This window comes from Amborella trichopoda, chromosome 4, assembly GCF_054954075.1.
Source record: "Amborella trichopoda isolate Santa Cruz 75 chromosome 4, AtrichopodaSantaCruz75HAP2 v2.0, whole genome shotgun sequence".
NCBI lineage: Eukaryota > Viridiplantae > Streptophyta > Magnoliopsida > Amborellales > Amborellaceae > Amborella > Amborella trichopoda.
In genome coordinates, this window is record NC_142339.1 from 53,256,370 (window position 1) to 53,276,209 (window position 19,840).

Below are 19,840 nucleotides of genomic sequence, written 5' to 3' on the forward strand. Positions count from 1 at the left end.
TGGGTACGAGGATCCATCTCACACGAGTATACACAGACACACAAATACATACATACATGTATATATACACACACTAGCTCTTATTATACATAAAAATATGCATCCAACGCATCACATACCTATATCATATCATAATGCATAATGTTATATTTTATTACTACATGTTTCATAGTTATTATCATTTTACTGTGACACGCATCCAAGGAGTATTTGGTATCAGATTCAGTGTTGACACAGCATGACACAGGTACATTAAGCACATACAAGTATCCATACAATCGTAGCAGAGTTGGCTCATGACAAGTGAATGCACAATGAAATGCCCTAAAAGGTTGAAATTGGTGGAATTCTACACATCCCATGTGTTCTCTTAAATCAGTCCTCCTGTAACTGCATTTTATGAGTTCCAAGAAAAATAATTTTAACCCCATCAATATACTCTGCACTCAAAAAACTGTGTGTTCAGCCCACATCAAGCAAGAAGAATGGGTTCTCATGTCGATAATGCTAAATCAAGTTAAGTTGAGAAAGCCAAGCTAATTGAAGCAGTACAGATATTAATTTATCCAGACCAGATAGAACATATCATAATATACATCAAGAAGGAACAACTAGCACGACTTAAAAATCAACAATCAGTATCTCGGTTAAATAGCTGTAGAGAGGAAATAGATAAATCTTTCTTACATCTAGAGCTTTTTGGGATTCTCTTTCAATCCATATAATTCCATGATCAGAAGTGGCATTGCATGAGAGAACGATATGGTCAAATCTTCCTTCTACTGGGATAGCAGTCTTTACCTCGGGAGGATACCTTCCACATCTGCATGAGTGAATATTAAAATATGGCATCAATCTAAGATTTGGAATAACATAACTGTTAAACCATGACCAATTTACAAAAAAAATGAAAGTAATCATTGATTATTTACAACACGTCACGGATTTCCTTGCAGCATAAAACCTTGATTTCAACACATATTGTTTAACCATCATCATCAGAGCCTTATCCCAATTAATTTGGGCTGGCTACACGAATCTTGTTTGGCTATTATGCTCTAACAAGAGACATACCCTAAGAAAGACCATAAGTCCTTATGTCTTTTCTCACTACTTCCATCTATGTTGTAATATATTGTTTAATACAATCTCCAAATCATGTGTAGCTCATTAGCAAGCAATTCATTACCAAGGTAGATTGAATAGATAGTAAAATGAAGAACCGCTTTTCTATAGAATTTTCCCATCTTTTACATTGATAAATTTCTGATACTTGAACCTGACAATCAGACTTTAACAGCTCTCACCACTTTAAAGATTTTTTTTTCAAATACATACATGCTATACTATCTAGAAATCCATACTTTACAAAGATCCAATGCAATTCCATTTAAAATAACTTTTACATTACGGTACCGCAAAATGTACTCAAAGCCATTATGAGCCTTTCTATAGAACTTTTTCTTTTCTTTTTTTCTTAGAAAAAAGGCCTATAAGACAATCCACAGTGGTAACAAGCCAAGCACATTTCTAGATGCAACTTCAAAAACAGACATTTGTGAGTATCCAGGACCCACTGCAACTTCAAGGGAAATTTATTTACCAATCATATATTCAAGCAGGTGTTTATGACATTCAAGTGAAAGGGGAATTAACCTTACTCAAAACTATAAGGGCTCCTGTCTCTTCCTTATGACATACAGATTTATCAGGAAAAATGGAGTTGGCAATAGAGATATGATTGTGCTATGTAATAGGAACTAGGAAGTCTATAGTGTTCAGGATGAGGAAACCAAGCACGAGATCCAACAAGGTAAATAACATGCAGATCCAATCTGTTCACCTGAGCTAGCACCAACAGAGGTAACCACAAAAGCAGAAACCTATTCGAAATCCGCTCTGCAAAACTAATGCAGCCCATAATATTGCTCTCGAGTATCTAGATAAGAGAGACAAGCTTAAAGCCTACAAAAGGAACCGCAAAATATGTCCTTTTATGTCTTTCATTTATTTCTTGAGTCATTTTATTCACTTAGGGGCATAAGTAGCAATTTACAGAGTCTTTTATGTCTTTTTATTCACTTAAAGTATTTTTATAATGAATGGCCATGGTTAGATTAGATGGATGGCCATGATTACATCTTCTTTAGGATTTTTTTATACAAGAGATGTCTCAATCATAATAAAAAGGAATTTATTCAAAACCCTAGACCAGCCGGTGCTCCTTTTATATCTGGTTTTTGCATCTTTCTCTAATTTTGGATCTTCCTTATCTCTTTCTTTGCTAAACCCTAGCTCCAAGCTACTAGGTCTGCGCCAAAACCCTTAAATTAGGAGCTTACAGTAAGCTGATGGTAAACAGTAAACCAGTGCAAGAATAATTTTTCTATGAGGCTTGTATAAAAAAACTGCCAAACTGATAGCATGAGGATGTAACAACTGCAACTAGATCTATGCATTTACTCTAGCTTAGTTGCCTTTGGGGAATGGAATGAGTCATGAAGCAGGATCTCATGGAGCCCATTGCCCGGAGACACTATGATGAATGCATTCATAGAGACAAAACTAAAATGCAAATCCCGACAATGAATACAAAAGCAACCAGCAAAAGACTGAACAAGAAACCATAATACAATCTGCATGGACAGAACATCGGAAACATAGAAATTACTGTCAATCTTACTAGCCTTAACTCGCTCAAGCTTTCATATAACAATTAAGCACCCCATACCTGCAAAACCTTCTCTCTACCATATGATATATCCGTCCAGGAGCATAAAGCCTTCTTGGATCTCTGAGCATTCTACTCTCTGGTATACACGTGTCCCGCAAGCAAACGAAAACTAATAGACATGGCAAACTGCCCAAAGCAATATCAGAAGTTAAAACAATAAGTACTTAACCATAACTTTTAGAAGAGGAAAAGAAAAAAAAAAATTGCTTAACACAGATAATTTTCTTTTAATAAGCTGGATGCTCCAACTTTTCAGAGTTCACGCAATTTGGTTAACAAATGGCTACATGCATGCCATAAAGCAGAAGCAGGCATGAAAACCACAGATAGCCTTCTAGAAATGATATACTAACGAGAATATCCTTATCCTCACCAAAAGATAGATTTGAATATATCTTCCAAGGGTGTCGCCGTCCTTGGTAAGAAGTCATCCTGGATGAAGTAGTATCCAGAAATCAAATTCAGTCTGTAGATACTTTTAACATTTCAAAAAATGCTATTTCGATGCCATATAGAACAAACAGCACAAAAGGCAATGGATTAAAAGTATGTCAGCATATGGACTAAACAGCAGGAGAGCATTGCATAATCTTCTAGCAGCAAAAAAACAAAGGAGGAAATAAAAACCGGTAAGTAAGATTGTGCATCATTCTCCACAAGATAACTAAACATAATGGTCAATATCTTGGAAAACATATCCAACTTAATGATCAATATCTTAGAAAACATTACTAACTTTCTGTCTCTTATCGAACAACCCATATAAAAAGAAGAGTTAACACAAACCAAACAAGACAAGATTTCTCTAAGGAATCACATCAAACAGTTACCATTTCTCTTATGCATAGACCGATATCAAGAGTATCTAACATAACTAAAAAAAGAATCTCCAACATCCCTAATCAATATGCTATATCTGTTCAGTTAACAGCATCAAAAATAAGAAATATGCCATTTCTATCATAGACCCAACCAATATCAAGAGCAGACATAGCAAACATATTATTTCTCTTAGTTGCATATAAATGCATTTTCTAGGTACTTGAGCACAATGAAGATTTAGGGTTCTACATGATAAACTTTTAAAATTTAAATATGGTTTCAAATATACAATAAATAGCATCACAAGATCCAAAATATACAATAAATAGTATCACAAGATCCGAAATGACTCCATCCAAAAGGGACTCTACTTCCTAGTGTCAATCATAACAAAAAGAAGAATCTTTACACTGATGTATATCGGAGAGTCATTCAACTAGTCAAGATAGTTCTCATGGGCCTTTGGATCCAATCAATCCATCCTTTGAAAACCCCCTTTATGATGATCCGCATCTCAATGTCTCAAGGAGATTCAAGAGAGAAAGGCTGACTTTTTAAAAAAGTTATTTTTAGTTTGTTCCTATTTGTACAGTCTCTTAGTAATTCCTGGTGTTCTAATTAAAGTTGGGGCTACTTTAAGGATCTTTTATATTTTTAATTAAGTGAAGGGACTTATTGGGGATTTTTATAATATTTGCACTTAAGTTAGGGTAGTTTTGGTCTTTTTTTAAGCTATAATGTAATAAAAGGGTTTAGATTGCTAGGGTTTCTAATACTTTTTGGGTCATGAACAATAAAAACAAGGTGTGAAACTATGAACCGCAACAAGCAGCCCTTTCTAGGGTTTGGAGTCATTTCTTTGCGCACATTGCAAGGAGAGGCAGATCCACTCAAATCTGGTCTGTTTTGGTGGTTTATTGAACTGTTTTTTCTTCTTTTCTCTATTTTTCTGCATCAATTGGTATCAGAGCCTAGGTTTTCTTCAAGAACAAAGCTGGCTTTCTATAGCCAACTCTAGGGTTTGCTGATATTTAGGCTAAGTTTTTTTGTCAAATCAGCCTAGAACTAGTTGGTTTCAACTAGGTTTTGTTAGTTCTCTGCCTACGGTTTGTGATTTCGAAGAACCTATGACAGCAAGAAGAGATTGAGGCAGGGGTATTCATATGGATCCACCTTGTGATGAGCAGGATCAAGAGATAGAGGATCTGAGGTGACAAGTTCAAGAACTTAAAGGCGGCTTGCAAGCATAGATCACGGGTGAGATGAAGTTTTGTCTGTCCAAGACGATATTGCGTACAACCCTTTTCATGATCGTGCTCTAGGGGATGAGTCGAGTGAAGAGGAATATGATTGGAGGTATAGGTGACACTCAGAAACCATAGATATAAAAGTAGATATTCCTGAATTTGAAGGAAAGTCCTAGTCTGACAACTTTATAGACTTTTTAAACACAATAGAGAGGGTCTTTGACTACAAGGATGTACCAGAGAATAAAAAGTTTAAAATTATTGCCATTAAGTTGAAGAAAAGTGCTCCGGTATGGTGGGAACAACTGAGAGCAAGGCATGAGATAATTGGAAAAGATAAACTCGTGTCGCGGGAAAAGATGAAGGAAAATTTTCTCCCTGAAAATTATTTACAGTCTTCATATCAAAAGATGCATGAGTTGCGCCAAGGAGCTAGGTCAGCGGACGAATACACAGATGAGTTTCACCTTTTGACTGTCCGAATGATGTGATAGAGCTGGAAGAGCAGTCCATTGCTAGCCATGTGAATGGACTGTGCCAACGTGAAAAAGCAGCTTGAGAGCTGCAGGTTTGACATCTCACATTGCTGGAATGACCAATCTGCAAGGTGCCCTAGGCCATTAAGGGGTTGTTTCGGGATGCGAGCGACCTAGAAGGCATGCCGGTAGCAACACCAAATGCGTCAAGTATTTGGCCATCGGGCATGTCTCATCACAGTGCCCAAATCGTAAGTTTGTTAATCATTCTGAGGAGTTTTATGATGAGGACAGCAAGTATTCAAGGAGATGTCACCCTGAAGTGACATTTAGTGACCATAGTGGTGATCTGTGCATTATGATTACACTCCAAGTAGTAGATGAGGTACTGGGAAGGAACTTTCTTTGCCAAGTCCTTGATGTTCGGTGTGATTTCATTGGTAATCCAATATTTGACAAGAAATCTTTAGATGGAGATGTTCATCATGTCTTTGATAGTGATCCCATCTTTAACAATGGTCCTATCTTTGATGATGATTTAATGGGTGATATTATCTGTGGAGAAGAACAAAGTAAAGACAAGGGAAATCAAGGAGATGACGGTGGCAGTAAGGATGTTGTTTCTCTTGATGTCTTGCCTGAATATTGGGTATCATGTGAGGTGTGGCCCAAGGGTTGGTGAGATTTTCCTATGATCTTTTAGCTAGTGAGTTCAATATAGAAGGTGGCCGTCAAATGGTAGATTACATGATTCTTGATATCAAGGTTCAACTTCAGCCATTGTTTTAGTTTGTGTGGAGAACCCTATATCTAATTACTACGTGCGAGCTGAAGGAAATCATGGGGGTAATGCAGCATTAATCATGAGTCACTTCAAAATTCATGGTAGAGTGTTCTCTAATGTATTAAGGACCAAGTATGTTGTCCTTATGTACTATAAGTATGGAAATTCCCAATGGGTCCAAAACATGGTTGACCCAATTTCTATAAGGGGTGCAATAACATGGCACATCTTGATCTCAAGTCTCGTTAATGTGGGAGATTTGGTGATGGTTTATCTACACAAGGATAGGTATCCTATGGACAACAAGTTGAATAACTGGAAGTTCATACTATTTTGGGTGCTGAAGAAGATGAGGAGTAATGCCTAACCTTCCAGCTGGGATTGAGACCTCGAATTGTTGATCTTTTTGAGTACCACGAACTCGAAGTAGTAATAGAAGAAGATACGAACTCGAGGTAGAGTTCTTCACAACAATGGGAGAATGATGCACCGGATAGTCTTTCAACTAGTCAAGACGGTTCTCATAGGCCTTTTGATCGAATCAATCCATCTTTTGACAACGCCCTTTATGATGATCCACATCCTAAGGTCACACAGAGATCCAGGAGGGGAAGGCTCATTTTTTGAACGAGTTTATTTTTAGTTTGTTGCTGTTTTTCCAATCTCTTAGTGACTTCCAGTGTCTTAATTAAAGTTAGAGGCAGTTTAAGGACTTTTTATGTTTTAATTTAGGATGATGTTTCTGTAAAGCCTAGGCTTTATGAAAACAAAATAAAGCCTTACCTCAAATCCTTGTCCGGAAAGCACTTTTGGCAACGGAAATCTCCATGATAGCTCTAAAAACAATTTTCAACACCGACAATAAAATTTGAAACTCAAAAAATGTACAAATCTTGTGATCTGTGAACACTTTTTTTTTTTTTTTTGAAAATACGATATGTGAACACTTATTTTTAGGGCGAAATGGATAGTCTAGATAATTTGTTACAATATAAACTATTTTTGGAGCTTGAAATCCTAATATTTCTTCACAACCATAATGTTCAAAAGACCCTGGGATATTAGGGTTTTTAACATATTTTTGGTGTGTGAACAGTAAAAACATGGTGTGAACATTAAAAACAAGCCCTATTTGGGGTCCCTTCTTTGTCCAAGGAAAACTAGATCCCCACAAATATGGCCTTTTTAATGGTTTATTGAACTGTTTTTGCCTCTTTTCTCTATTTCCTGCATCATACACTGATTTGAATTAAACTATGCATACTACACAGAGCAGAATATCTATTTCGAAATATCAAGTAAAAGAGAACAAGAAATTGCTATGGTCCCGCCATGCAGGAAATTTTTAAGAACTTCAATCCGAATATCATAACATTGCCTGAAACCTAACCTTCTAACAATAATCCATGTAAGGTAGGAGTATTCCTGTTATTACCCAATTAACAATTCCTTGATTCCTGAATGAAAATTGTCAGACCCAACATAGTAGATACAACAAAGAACAAATCAATCCAATTGGGTATGTTTGAGGAGATAGACAAACTACCCAATAACAATGTCCTACATTCCCAAAAACAAATATTCTTGAACCCAAACATTTCCAAATAACAAAGAGAAAGCAATTCAATTGCCTATGTTTGTTATAGTGAATAGACTACATAATTGACAATTTCCCTCATTTATACTGAAAATTATTGGACCCAACACAGTGGATACAGCAAACAGAAAAACAATAATTCAATTGTTCATGTCTGTATAGGAGATAGACAGACCACACAACTAACGATTTTTTTAATTCCTTGAGCAAAAATTGCCAGAACCAATATGGCTGATACAATAAAAGAGGAAACAAAAATTCAATTGAGTATTGAAGTCTCTGAGTGCAGAGATAAATAGAGATGTAGGCAGATACATATGTATGGAGAGAGAAGGAGAATACCTGCAATAAAACGGAGTGTATAACATCAGCATACTTCACTGCGAGATTCAAAGACATACACCTTGCAGGTGCCACTGCATAGCACCTGACTTTACTCCTATCGATCCCACCAATACTCTCCCTATTGTTCACCACGAGAATCGTAAGCAATGCGGCTATCCCAGAACCCAAAGAATGGCCAGAAAAAGTGAGAGTATACCCAGGATGCCGCTCAACCAGCTCCCTAAGCGTCTCAGACTCCTGATTTAACAGCCAAGTCGCAGATTTGAGCAAACCGTGGTGCACAAATCCCCCATCAAACATCTGCATTCCAAGCCTATTATCCAATAAAACCTTATAATCACTCTCCTTGACCAAGTTTAAGCCCCTAATTGCGAGAACAATGTCTCTGGCATCGTGATCAATGTAGATTAAGTATGGTGGAGCTTGAACCCTTGTGTCCGAATAGGTCACACGCTTTACTACCCAGTCAGGGTTCATTCTATAGCCACCAGAGGGTGGATATTTCGGGTTTCGAAGGTCTTCTTCATAAACTGCAAGAATTACTCTGCAAATTCGAGGAATGGGCTCGAATTCTTCATATGTTGCACAAGTCCATGTCTTGCTATCGTCGTTGCCTATGTATGTGCATCGCTTCCATGCCCATCGAGTGCAGCCTATGCAAACTACGCACTCTATACCGCACGACACAGACATTCTCGCTCTACCTTGCTCTCTTCTCGCTCTTCTGGTGCCGCAGTCAGTTAACTCGTCGTGGTTCTTCTTCTTATGTTTGCTGCTTTCGTAGTGTTTTGGGAAATGGGTTTTCTGATTCTTCTTGGTTTTCTAGAGGTTGCACGGAAACGACATGGAAGCTCCAAATAGAGCTCGGGGAAGAGAAATGGAATGTGAAGGAAAGAGAAGAGAGGAAGGAAACTCATCTTTCTCATGTGGAACCAGGCTGTTAAAAGAAGGGATTCGAAGTAAAGGGAAGATACGGTGGCGAAGCTTCTTGAGAGAGAGAGAGAGGGAGAGAGAGAGAGGGAGAGGAGAGAGGAGAGAGAAAAGAGAGAGGAGAAAAAAGCACAAAAAAAAAAAAAAAGTAGGAGAAAGAAGACGCCGCCTGGCTCGGCCAGATCCTTTCCTTTTTACTAAACTTTGGAGAAGAATAAAAACTCGTTTTTTTCTCTCGAGTCAACAAGTTACTGCAGGCTACGACTTACTGGTTTCACTTTGATACGGGCTCTCAATTACTGGCTTTCGGTACGAATTGACGGCCAAGATTCACTTTGACACGGGTTGTGCTTGAAGTCTTTACCCAGTGCGAAAGAGGTAACCAGATGATTTGTTTACTAACAAGTCTTTCGCCTCTAAAACGGTCTTAGAAGTAACCAAGACTTAAAAGCGAGCGTGTACAGTATGCTCCCGCGGGATCAGTACTGTACACCATTTCCCTCAATTAGAAGGATTTTTCAATCTGAAATTTTGGGCTACCTACGAATCCCTATGGGTGGTTTCTGAAAGAAAAAAAATTTGAACTTCGAGTTTTCTAATACTTAGATCTCACCCTTCAAAAATTAAACGGTATTTGTTAGATCTTGAGAGCTCTTTTTTTTCAGAAATTAAAGGGTCTTTGTTAGATCTTGAGGGCACTACTTTTTGTCAGATTTTGATTTGGAAATCTTTTTATTGAGCTTAATATGCGTGGCTGCAAGAGTTCAAATGTCCAGATGTCCTAAAATTACTCGTAGATTGGTTTTAACAGCATATACTCTCGCAAGAGTATGAAATCCTTTGGCATACTTAATCATGGATGGGATCTCCCTTTAGAACATTGTGTTAAAGGCCTACTAATTTATAATTTTGAAATTCACTAGGAATTACATTTTAGCATTTGTTTTAAAATACAGTGAAATCTAAGTTTCTAAACATATACAACGTGTTTGATAAGTGCGACTTTCTGGACTTCCATGTTTGATATTATTTTGTGGAAGTTGTAAAGTGGAGCTTTTTTTTTAGTGTTAAAATATGTTTGTTTTGGAAGACCTCCTTTTTATAAAAAATGTTCGAAGAGCAATCTTTCATAATTTTAGGGAGAGTCCCTTCCACTCTCAAAAACTCCATATGACAAACGCACCCTTAGATCTTATCATATAAAAATTGGATAAACTCGATTCAATTTCAAGCATTCATGTTCGAATTCGAATCTTGGTCGGCTAATGATGGCGCAAGCAGATAATGTGCAAAGGTCGGCATGACATGAGCAAGAAGCATACACGACGTGCAATGCCCCAGGGACCTATCAAAAACCTGCAACACCCATCATGATGCATTGGACACGCCCAAGGGTAACCTTGGTAAGTGCTGCAGAGGCTGACCGCTAAGTGTTTGCTTGTATCTTGAATTTCAAATGTTGTAACTAGGGTTTATATTAGGCTCATACCCTTAAGGGGCACATGTGGCAATATACCTCGTAAGTATAAAGAGTTTGAACAAAGTTGGGCTCCAACCCATGTGTCCCTGTGCTTGTGCACTTTTGTTAGTGGTGGTGTTGGGTCGTAGATGCTGAACTTGTGCTCCAAGTAGACCAAGTTTGGAAGACAAAGCCACACATACTTTTTATTTGAGGCACATATATTTTTGATATACATATTATAAGCAGCGTTTGGTACATGAGAAAGGAGAAATACTCCGGACCTTGCAATTTCTGTAATCCTTTGGAGTCCTAAAAATATTGTGTATAGGGTTTTAGTCAGTGGAGCATATACCCAAGGAGGAGCACAAAATTTAATGGATTGTGTTTCAAATGTAAATGTCTTAATACCCAAAAAAAAATTATGAAATCATCTCATCTCATCTCATCTACTACGCGGAATGCTGCCTTGTAATTTTCCAATAATAGACGATATATTTATAGCCGTACCAGGAGACCCTTTTATTGTCGATATTATGTATAGTTTGATAAGGTGGTAGATAAATGTGGTGGTCCCAACAATAATAGTGCACACCCTATCACGGGGTTTTAGACCCCTCCTCTTCCTTTTTGGGAAACGTTATTTTTAAGGGTGCTGTTTGTAGAGAGCCGAGCCATGAAAACTTGAAAATATTGAAAATTTCCGGTCCAAAACGCATTGTAAGGTGCATTATTTCCAAAACTTGAAATCCATTTCCTTTTCATGTCCATGCATCTTGATGTCAAGATGATCAATTTGAAGATATTTAAGCATCAAAACCACCACTTTTAATGAAATATTTTAGGTGGGCTCTAATTTGATTGTTTAGAGCCTCGGCTATATATAAACTTTGTCCTAATCTTAATGAGCCGACCCCATCCCCCTTCATTGACCTTGTTATTTAGTGCAAAAAAACAAGCTCCAGAGTAGGGCTGGCAATGGCCCAGTTGGCCCAACCACGAACTGTGGCCTGAGGGTAAAAAGATTAGGGTCAGGGCCGGGTTCAATGCAACCCGATCCTATATGTTTTTTATTTTTTATTTATTTGTTTTTGGCTCGTCATTGCTTGACCTTATGGGGATAAGGGTCGGGATGAGGCTTGGCCTTAGCTCGTTGCCACCATTAGCTCTAGTTGAGTAAAATTCATTGTTTCAACACAACTAGATTAGAGAGAGAGATTAGTGTTATCCTATGTTATAAAACTCAATCTAGAGAGATTTTTTTTTTGAGTTTTAAGTAGAGAGAGATGTTTTATTCCATGCTTGAAATCTCAATGTGTATATATATTAATGTGACAACTTTGTACTAAAGGTAAATGATATCATCATATACTTATATATATAGGCAGTGATTTCATGCAACAGTTATATAGTATTATAATGCAACAATCTTCAAAACCCATGTTAGGATCATTTGTTTGATCCAAATTTTAAAATATACATTCTTTTCATTCTAATAAATAATCACAAAAAAAGAAAAATTTGAAAATACAACCTCGAAAATATTTTTTTAGCTAAATTAATATAGGCCGTCTATTTTGATAAGATGCTTAGATCTAGGCCTTATAAGAATTTTTTCTTTTCTGATTTTTCTAGATGGATTTATTATTATTAGATGAACAATGTTAAAAAAAGAAAAAAAAATTATTTTGAGTTTGCAAAGGTTAAGATCTTGAAATTTAGTTAATGAAAGGTCTAGAATTGTTATTGGTGCGGACTCATTTTGACCATATCTAAGGTTCAAATCGATTTATTTTTTGTATTAATTATTGAGATAAAGAGAGAGTGTGTGTAAAATTTTGGGTCATATAAATACTACAAACATGGTTTTCTAAAAGTGTGGTTGCATTATGCTATGATACAACCGTTGTATGAAATCATTGCCTATATATAATATATATATATATATATATATATATATATATATATATATATATAAAAGAAAACACTACATAATGCCTATAGGTAAAAATGAACAGTGATTGTGTCTACCCCCATCACCATCTAAAGTTCATCGTGCAGTCACGATTGTTTGATAATATTTTATTTTTTTATTATTTTTTTATGAATTGCATTGACCTGAAATTTGGAGTTTGTATTCATAAAAAATAGAGGAATCTTTGAAAAAAATATTTTATGTAAAAAAAAATTGACAAAAATACCTCCAAAACGTTTTAGGGGTATTTTGGTCAATTTATTTTTTAGGGATAATTTTTTTTATATTCTTATTAGATGCACTCAGTAAGATGTACATACATTCTAAATTTTAGGCCATTTCGATTTGTAAAAAAAATAAAAATATAATACTAACAGACAATCATGACCTCGCGATGAAATTTGGATGGTGATGAGGGTAGGCAAAATCACTATTAATTTTCGCCTATAGGCATTGGAAAGACTTTTTCATATATTTATATATAGGAACTCAAAATCATTTTTTTTCTTTTTAACATTATTCATCTAATGATAACAAAGTCAACTAAAAAAAATAGGAAAAGAAAAAATCTTTCTAAGGCCTAGATCTAAGCATCTTATCAAAAAGGACGGTCAATGTTAATTGGACGAAAAACTTACTTTCTAGGTTTCGTTTTCAATTTTTCTTTTTTGTGATTGTTCATTAGAGTGAAAAGAGTCTTAATTTAAAATTTGGATCAAACAAATGGCTCTAACATGGTTTTTGAAGATTGTTGTATAATATTACTATACAACTATTGCATGAAATCACTACTATATATATATATATATATATATATATATATATATATATATGGAAAAAGCTAACAATAGTTGGGTATCTATAATGAATAGTAATATGGTAGAATCCTAACCGTCAAATCTTCATCATGTGGTTCAGAATGCATATCTCCATATGAATTTTAATATTTTTTTTAAAAATTGGATCATAATGAAATTTTAGATGTGTGTACTAAAAAATAGGACGCACAATTAAAATATATAAAAATATTTCTCAAAATATAAAGTAACAAAAGTACCCCTGACAAATTACAAGGGTAATTTGGTGATTTTAAATTATTGAAAATAACTGCGCAATAGTGTTAGGTATATATACCCAAAATTTCATCTTAATCCAATTTTTAGAAAAAATATTAAAATCCATATAGTGATTTGTATTTTGAACCACATGATGAAGATCTAACGACTGAGATTCTACTTATATTACTATTCATTATAGCTGTCCAGCTATTAAAACTCTGAACGGATCTAACTTTTATGATTGGAAACTAAAGATTGAGATCACTCTAGGCATTTTGGATCTTGATTTAGCCTTGCGTGAAGATGAACCTCCCAAACCTAACAATGAGAGCGCTACTGAACATAAAGCTAAATATGAGAAATAGGAAAGGTCTAACCGGATGAGCCTCATGATTATATAGAGGTCTATAAGTAAGACTATATTTGATGCTATTTCTGATAAGAATAATACTGAGAGTTTCATGAGCAAGGTATATGAATAATTTGTAGGTCCCACTAAAGCCTTGGCAAACACCCTTATGACAAACTTACTGACCATGAGGTATGATGATCACAGCTCTATTAGGGACCATATTATACAAATGTGCAATATCACAAATCATTTAAAATCTATTAACATGAAGATCTCAAAAGGTTTTCAGGTGATGTTCATTCTCAACTCTTTGCTTGGGCAGTATGATAAGTTCAAGCTTGCTTATAAAACTCATAAGGAAAAGTGAAGTTTGAATGGAATTCAAATTACGTGTGTTCACGAAGAAGGAATATTAAATTAAAATAAGCTAGAAGTTACTCATTTAGCAGAGATTAACTCAGGCAGAAAAGGAACTTTTAGAGCATCAAAAAATAAAGGTTATGGGACACATGCAAATTATCAATTAAAGGGGACTACTCATCAGATTTAGAAACAAAATGATCGGAATGAAAGAAAATGCTTCTTTTCCATAAAGAAGGGCCATTTGAAGAGATATTGCTTCAAATATAAGAAGTAGTTGGAAAATAAAGATATCCATCAACAGTCAAATACTCAATGATGGAGAATGGAGGCTTGTGAAGTCAAATGGAATTGATGAAGAAATAAAGGCGAAATGAGTAGTTACGTTAATTTTAGATGGTTGTTTTGTAATAAATCTGAGAGATAATCTTAATGTGTCAACTGTTGAGCATAATCTTATATTAGTATGAAAATTAGATATTTATAGTTTTAATTTAATTTTCGCTATGAAAATTACTTCTTATTTCATAATAAGCATATTGTAGGTTCTTGAAATTTATGTGATGGTCTCTATAAATTGAATTTGGATTATGTTTTTGGTTAAATCACTTTTATCTCTTCATGTATGTAATGTGAAACATGAAAAAAAATGAGAATTTTTTATGTTGTGACATAAAAGGCTAGGGCACATCCCAAGAGAAAAGCTACAGAGATTAGTCAAGTAAGGAACTTAGTTTGTAACTCAAAATTGCATGATTCTCTACGTGGAGCCCTGAAGAATGCTATTTAAATAATGAATTATGTTCTTAGAAAAAAGCAATATCAGATACTCTATTTGAAGTTATGGGCTAGTAGAAAGCCTAGTTTAAGACATTTGTATATATGGGGATGCTTTGCAGAAGTCGGATTTTATAACCCTTTTGAAAGAAATTAGATTTAATGTCTATAAGTTGTTATTTTTAGGTCTACCAGATTTGTGGAGAATCTTATGGATAAATGCATTTACTTCAAGTTCAGTGGGAGCAGATTCATTATTTTGGTTCTATATGTAGATGACATTCTACGGCCAATAGTGACATTCATATGTTTCATGAGATAATATTTTTATCTTTGATATGAAGGACTTGGGTGTAGCTTCAAGTGTGATTAGCATAGAAATTCACTGAGACAAATCTCAAAGGATTTTGGGACTATCATAAAAGGCATATATTGAGAGGTCGTCAAAATGTATAATATGCTTGATTGTTCTCCAAGTATAGCACCTATTATTAAGGGTGATAAAGTAAAAAATTACAATATCCCAAAAATAACTTATAAAGGAAAAATATGAAAAATATTACTTATGTCTTAACGGTGGGATGTTTAATGTATGCTCATGATTGCACCTGTCCAAATATAGCTTTTGTGGTCAGTTTATTGGCTAGATATCAAAGTAACCAGCTGCTAGAACATTGAAAAGTGGCAAAGAAAATAATGATGTATATGCAAGGGATAAAGAACATTATGCTCACAAAGTAAATTTGATCATCTTGATGTGATTGGACATTCGATTATACATTTTGCTGCTTATCCAGATGATAGGAAGTCACATCAGGTTATATCTTCATGATGGCTGGTGGAGCCGTTCAAAGGTAGACTTGTTGATTATGGTAGCAAAATTTATAGCTTGCTATAAGGCTACCAATCTAGCTTTATAGTTGAAAAATTTTATCTCGAGGCTTTGGGTTGTAGATTTTATCTCCAAGATATTGAGATTATTCTGTGATGATTCCGCTGCAGTTTTCTTCTTTTAAAACAACAAGAGCTTGAACTTATCTAAGCATATAGAAATTAAATATCTTGTTATAAAGGAGAAGGTAAGGAAACTTGTAGTGTCCATTGAACACATCAGTACAAAATTGATGATTGTTGTTACATTAACCAAGGGTTTGAGTCTCAAATGGTTTGTAAAGCATATTGTTCATATGGATTTAATTGACATGTGGGATGCATTTGCTCAGTGGGAGTTCTATTGCTAGCATACAAAATGTGACATGCATTCAGTTTGAGTTATACATATTGGACGCATCAGAGTTCTTGTTTTATATGTATACATAAGAATAACAAGATATAAAGTTTTGGATTGTTTTAAGGTGGGATATGGATTTTACTATAGCATAAAGTTTTTGTCCACCATAAAAGTTAAACGTTGGAGGCTATAGAGAGTGTTGGTGCTAATACTATAACCATGGAACGGCAATGTGTTATTTATAGAATACAATTAGCTTTCATGATTTGGTAGTTTCACTTGTCAAATTTTTGATTTTGAGAGAGTATTTTGCATTTGCTTGAATTGATAATGTATTTCAAGTTATAATTATTGTTAGCCTAAGTGGAAGAATGTTAGAAAATATCCCTAATTTGTGGTCTGATGATAATTATATATACATAATATTCTCTACAATTTAAGTGAGTTGATTATCCAATATTAAGATAAAGATTAGTGATAATCATCTCTCACATTTTCTCTTAAAGATAAATTACTTATGTTGGGTTAGGATAAAGGAAATAAACATAATAGAGAAAGGATAAAAGGTGACGGTCCTAGCTTTTTTTTATTTTCCATAAGGAAGTTTCCCATCAAACTTGGAGGAGAAAAAAGGTGAAGGCCGATCTACCTTTTAAAAGATCAGAACAAGAAGCCGTTTCTTTTTATTGTTGGATCATGGAAGGCATGTTTATATTTCCTATTTTATTCTTGTTTTTGGTAATCATGAACAATGATCCAAAAAAGATTTACATGTTTTTTAAGTTCTTAAATATGTAAATCTGCAGTTTATTTTTACAAGAATTGCTAGCGGCTCCCCCTTGTGAAAATGAAATGTCATATCTATGGCATTTTTAAGAGCTCCCTAAGATCTGGTTCAGCTTCTTGAATAATAAAGAAGAAATCCTGAACCCTATGGCTCATCGCAGTTATACTCATGGTTAAGTTTCCCAGAACGTAGAACTTAGCTTGGGCCTGATTGAGAACATTGGGGTTGCAGGCCCTCTAGCAAGTTGAAAACCTTCTCTCTAATGGGAGCAGGGTGTATTGAGAAGAAGGAGATACGGCTCTGCATGAGATGGAGAGTAGTTTGCAGATTTTGCATATAATAGGGACTTAGAGAGAAGCGAGAGTGTTGCAATTATTTATGGGTTTTGTGAAGGGTGCGGATAGTGAGCGACGTTATTACTACTTCCAGATAGGGAGAAGACGGAGTGAGTAGGGGTGGCAATGGATCCGACCCGAGGGGGAGACCTAATCTAGGTCCGGGTATGCATCCGAAAATCGGACCCGCTGGGTTAGATATGCGTCTTTATTTTGGACCTGAACACTATTCAGGTCTGGGTTTGGGTCCGAATCCGATGAGTCCAAGTCCGGTAATATTTTTCGGGTAGCAATATATGAAATATGCTTAAGAGTAATAACACTATGAGACCCTCCCACACCTATATGAGTAGGATCACCATTAAATTTTGACACAAATATCTAGAAAGTTTTCATATGGGTGTGGGACTTGGGTGAATGGATTTATTGATAACTTTTCTATAGATCTGTGTCAAAATTTAATGGTAATTATTTGGGGTCCTACTCATATGGATGTGGGAGGGTCTCATATATCATTACTGTATGTTTAAATATAATTAAAGGGTGTGGTTTTGTGTAGTTTCTATAAGGTTGCAACCTTAAACAATCCAAATAAGGCACACCTCCAAATTTTATCATGTAATTTTAGAGTAATTTTTTTTAGAAATATTTAAAAATTTATTTTTATATCTAATTATAAAATTTCAAACTTCAAAAATGGTTAAAATCAAATAGATCTATAAATATAAGAAAATCTTGAGAATGGATTGTTTAGATAATGTGTTGCAAATGCACTATTTTTGATACTCAAAATATTTTTTTTTTTCATATTCGTATATTTTGAGGTCGAGATAATTAATTACAGGGTTTTTCAGCATTACAACAACGTTTTCCGATACATTTTTGAAGTGCATCCGTAATTCTACATTTTAATGTTGCAACTTTATATAAACTTTTTCCATAATTAAATACATAGATATTTTAATTTTTGGGTTAGGTCCGACCACGTCCGAGTCCCACATTTTATTTTTGGGTCCGGATCCGGCACTACCCAACCCGACCAATGCCACCCATAGGGCTTTAGGGGTCCCAGTTTCACCCATCAAGTTTGGTGAAAAATCTCCGACCGTCCAAATTTCGTGAAAATCTCCGACCACCAAATTAATTGATGGTGCAAAGGGTTGCAGCCCTACGTATGCGCATACGTAGTTCTCCAATCCTATGAAAACATTTTCCTTCAATTTTATATGAGTGTTCACAGTATGTATAGGCTAATTGTTTACAAAACACCTTATGCCATGTTTTCCATTATAATTGATTCAGTGAATTGTCAAGAGGGAGTACTTTTTCCTTCTCATAAAGTGAGAAGGGAAACCTTTCTAAGTTCTTCTTACAAAATAGGAGTTCTATCCTCTCTTTACCATCAAGCCGTCCATTTTTTATCAAAAGAGCCACTCACCGATTGGTCTTAGATCTGACATTTCAAAATATTTTATTTTTAGCTTTTTTAATACAAATTTTCTGAATATTAAATTTGGTATGTGCCATCTTCTCATTGGGGCTCACCTATAAAAAATATTAACAATAATTTTTTGATAAACTAATGATCAAAATACCGTTTGAAACTTTCAGGATTAGTTTGGTCATTTTATTTTATTGAAAATATTTTTTTTACATTTTTCATTATTGCGAGTTTAATAGAAGAATGGATGTCCAAAATTTGGTGTCAAAATGGCTTATAGAAAAAAAATTAAAAATAAAATAGTATAGAGACGTGACATTGTGATTTATCTTAGCCATCTATTAAAAAATGGAAGGTTGGATAAGGGGAAGGATATAACTTCTATGTTGTAGAGGGAATATAGAAAGCTTTCCCAAGTGAGAAAGCAAGAAAAAAGAGGGGAAGCCATTGCTCTCACACGTTTTATTAAAGGAAAATTGTTTCATGCGGGCTAGACCGCCTTTCTACAATATGCGGTCCCAAGGTATACAACATCCATTTTAAAGATGGATGTAAATAAGCGGTTTATCTAAAAACAATTGAAACTAACGGTCCAAATGTTTTCTTAATAGAATTATTATTTTTATTTTTTAAAATTTATTTATTTATTCATATGTTAGAGATTACATGTCCTTAAAAATTAAGTCAAAAAATCCATCTCACAAAATAGATTTTTAGGAGGTGACTCATTTCTACATGGACTCATACAAACTGTGTCCTTATAGAATTACCACGAGCAAACTTGGAATCAAATAATTACTTGCATTTGAAATTTAAATTTTAAATTTTAAATTTCATGATGAAAATTTAGAAAAAAAATTAGGGTTAATGAGTATAATGATGTGAAATTTCATCCAAACATCTGATAGCCATTGTGTGAGACAAATGGCTAGCTCTCTCTTATCTCGTGAATATCTCTCATCAATTATCCAAATAAAATCAAGGAGAAGCTTAAAGCACGCTTTCCTATAGAGTTGCTATATGAGCTCCTACATCATAGCCCTCTCCAAACATGATTCATTTTAGAGTGAGGAAACACTTTTAGAGAGTGGCATGCCACCTTCATTTTAATCCAGAGAGAGAGGGGCACA

General features: G+C 34.9%; 1 protein-coding gene across 7 annotated transcripts in view; it reads right to left on the minus strand.

Moving 5' to 3' along the window:
• LOC18422309 (alpha/beta-Hydrolases superfamily protein) overlaps positions 1-8,920 on the minus strand; it is a 10,283-nt gene extending 1,363 nt beyond the window's left edge. For 2 of the 7 annotated variants that reach the window (XM_020665861.2, XM_088865645.1), the window contains exons 1-5: positions 8,202-8,920; positions 8,003-8,123; positions 3,108-3,166; positions 2,732-2,860; positions 688-823 (exon numbers count right to left, since the gene is read on the minus strand). In XM_020665861.2, the coding sequence (XP_020521520.1) occupies positions 688-823; positions 2,732-2,860; positions 3,108-3,166; positions 8,003-8,123; positions 8,202-8,698 (942 nt within the window). In that variant the 5' untranslated portion in view covers positions 8,699-8,920. Of the gene's footprint in view, positions 1-687; positions 824-2,731; positions 2,861-3,107; positions 3,167-8,002 lie in introns of all 7 variants that reach the window. The other 5 variants (XM_011622990.3, XM_020665864.2, XR_016054787.1 and 2 more) reach the window with 3 other exon arrangements.
• Positions 8,921-19,840: the final 10,920 nt, after the last annotated feature.